Source organism: Cyprinodon variegatus, unplaced genomic scaffold (assembly GCF_000732505.1).
Source record: "Cyprinodon variegatus isolate N-32 unplaced genomic scaffold, C_variegatus-1.0 Scaffold645, whole genome shotgun sequence".
Classification (NCBI taxonomy): domain Eukaryota; kingdom Metazoa; phylum Chordata; class Actinopteri; order Cyprinodontiformes; family Cyprinodontidae; genus Cyprinodon; species Cyprinodon variegatus.
Genome location: NW_015151098.1, coordinates 368,890 through 371,352, shown reverse-complemented (window position 1 = coordinate 371,352; position 2,463 = coordinate 368,890). Strand labels below are relative to the sequence as shown.

The 2,463-nt window shown below is 36.9% G+C and overlaps 1 protein-coding gene across 1 annotated transcript in view; it reads right to left on the bottom strand.

Annotated features, from left to right (window-relative positions):
* Window positions 1-459: 459 nt before the first annotated feature.
* Window positions 460-2,463, bottom strand: part of arid3b (AT-rich interaction domain 3B) — a 43,084-nt gene continuing 41,080 nt past the window's right edge. Inside the window, exon 9 of the mRNA XM_015393509.1 lies at window positions 460-1,758. Coding sequence (XP_015248995.1) covers window positions 1,619-1,758 — 140 coding nt within the window. The 3' untranslated portion in view covers window positions 460-1,618. The remainder of the gene's footprint in view (window positions 1,759-2,463) is intronic.

The window sequence follows — 2,463 nt, the reverse complement described above, 5'->3', positions numbered from 1 at the left end:
CAGGGATAAGTGTGACAGAAAATGGATGCTTCTTGTTATTAACAGTACTGAAATTAACAGTCTTATCAGTATTGGTATTGTTATAGCTTTGATCGCATTATGCAATCATTTTATATAGAGTAATTTGTTTTTTGCAGCAAAGGATTAAATAAACATCGTCTTCTTCTGGCACTTCTTCAGTGATCCGTTTCCTTTGTTTCTGGATTTTTAAATCATCATTTTATGTTCAAATAAAAGGGAATTAAAATTTTTATGATTTTTGTTTAACCTCTATGAATAAATCTTAGTATTCCTAGGTTTTTGCTCTAACTATACAATATGAATAGTTTGACACAGAATCCATCCAATCATCCATTTTCCTTACAGGGAGTTCAGCGACTATTGAGCTAGAAGTTGGGAACACCCTTGATAGTTTACCAATTCATTCAGGCTGCAACATAGATTGGGAAAACAACGTATAAATGTATTGTTGGAGAAATATTTATAAAAACACCAGTTCAGTCAGCTTTAGGAATCCAAAGGTTTTCAAACACCACACATCACTCTTTTATTTCTCATGGCTGCATATCCAAACAAATAATGAAACCGAGGACCAGCACAGAGGTAAATGCCAATAACACAGTGGCAAAGATATGTCTATTTGATTGTCCACAAAGATTATTTTTAGCTCTTGGCTAAAACAAACACACGCCGCATGCAGCATTGCATATTTCTAGCAGAATGAGGTAGCAATGTGTCAGTGTTCGTCTTTCTCAAAGAGGGAGATCATCACCCATACATTCTCTGCTTCTATACAAACAACAAAGCAACACATTAGCAGATATTGAACAAGGATGAGAAACTTACAAACATGGGAAGACAACTGAGGTAAAAGTTGCACCGCTTCAACATTACATTACAAACAGTTCCCTGCATAAACATCATCTCACTTTCACAGCTGGCATGAAATAAACGTTTAAACCCCAAGAGATTAAAAAAAAAAAGAACAGTAAATAGATCCCAACATGAAAGAGTCCATCCAGTCTTGTTGCGTCTATGGATGCAAGTTTCAGTTTATATATATTCCCTGAAGTTCACTAAGAAAACTATTAAGTAGCAGTCAAGTTAACCTGAACAATTACCAGAAAAGATAAAAAAAAAAAAAAGGCATAAGTGAATCAGTTAAAGATAGATGCTATGACGCAGAGCTAAGGCTTTTTGGTCTCTTATAGCTGCACAGCTTCACTATTATGCACCATTATGCAAACAAATCCTGATAAAGTTACTGGAAATCAATAACAATGAAACTGAAATCCAATGAGCTTTACCAAGGATGCAAATACTGTGCATTCCACACACTTCATAACAACCTAGGCCAAGTTTTATTTTATATTTTTAGATGATTTTTTGCTACGTAAAAAATGAAAACACTAACAGGCACTAAAGTAAACAGATTTAAATCTAGATTTATGAGCTTTCATGTCAACTAATGATGTTAAATCATTCCAAAGACATTGAGCTGTCAGAGAAATTGCAAAATGATTGATTGTTTCCTGTTTGATTGGTTATTTTTCCCTGAAGTTTCTATTTTTAGATAGGAGAGGCATATTAGGTGGATTACAGACAGATTTCAAAAGCTTCAGTTGGGTCCCTTTGAGGAGGTGGAGGAGGAGGAGGATGGACTGTGCGATGAGGAGAGGGCGCTGAAGCCACTCGTGCCTGCAGGAGTGATGATCTGTGATGAGACAGGAGCAGCTGGCTTCTGGGCTAACAGCGTCCCTGCACAATGAAATAAAACAGAAAAAGGTGTTAATAACAAGAAAAAGAAAAAATAAGTTGATATAGTTTATAATGCATGGCAGATGCAGCTCCTTTATTTACATTAGAAGCAATGCAACCAACCGACATGTCGAGGACGGCACAATGACTCCACTTACAAGGAAATGCAGGTCAGTGTCAATAAAGCGTCGACAAACAGGACGGTTTTACTGGTTACAAACGTAACCTGTGGAGCCGTTTAGCATGATCAGCAAACCTTAATGCAAAAAGCCTACGGCAACATTGTTATCATCAAGTCAGCAGCAGGGCTTTGTCAATCTTTCACTTTTTTACAAGTCTCCTTTTAGGTTTGGGGAATAAAATAAACTGCTGCAACGTCTAAAAACACTGAGTGAATCATGATGGAATCACATGTTCTCAACTGAAAGCCCTTAACCCATTTTTTAATAAAATCCATGTGAATCCCAGCAAAGCTGCTGGAGGCAAAGAGCCTTATGCTCCTGCAGTTAAAGGGAGTTTCACTATAGAACAAATCAAGATCACTAATTTGGTCAGTTGCTGATAAAGTGACGAGCCTCCAAGATTCATTTACAGGCGTCCTCAACTCAAAAAGGTCTGTAAACGGAGTTACATGTTTAAATTGTAATAAAAAATCCAGTTCTATGAAGTTGGTCAAAGAACACAGCCTCGTGAGACCATCCTGAT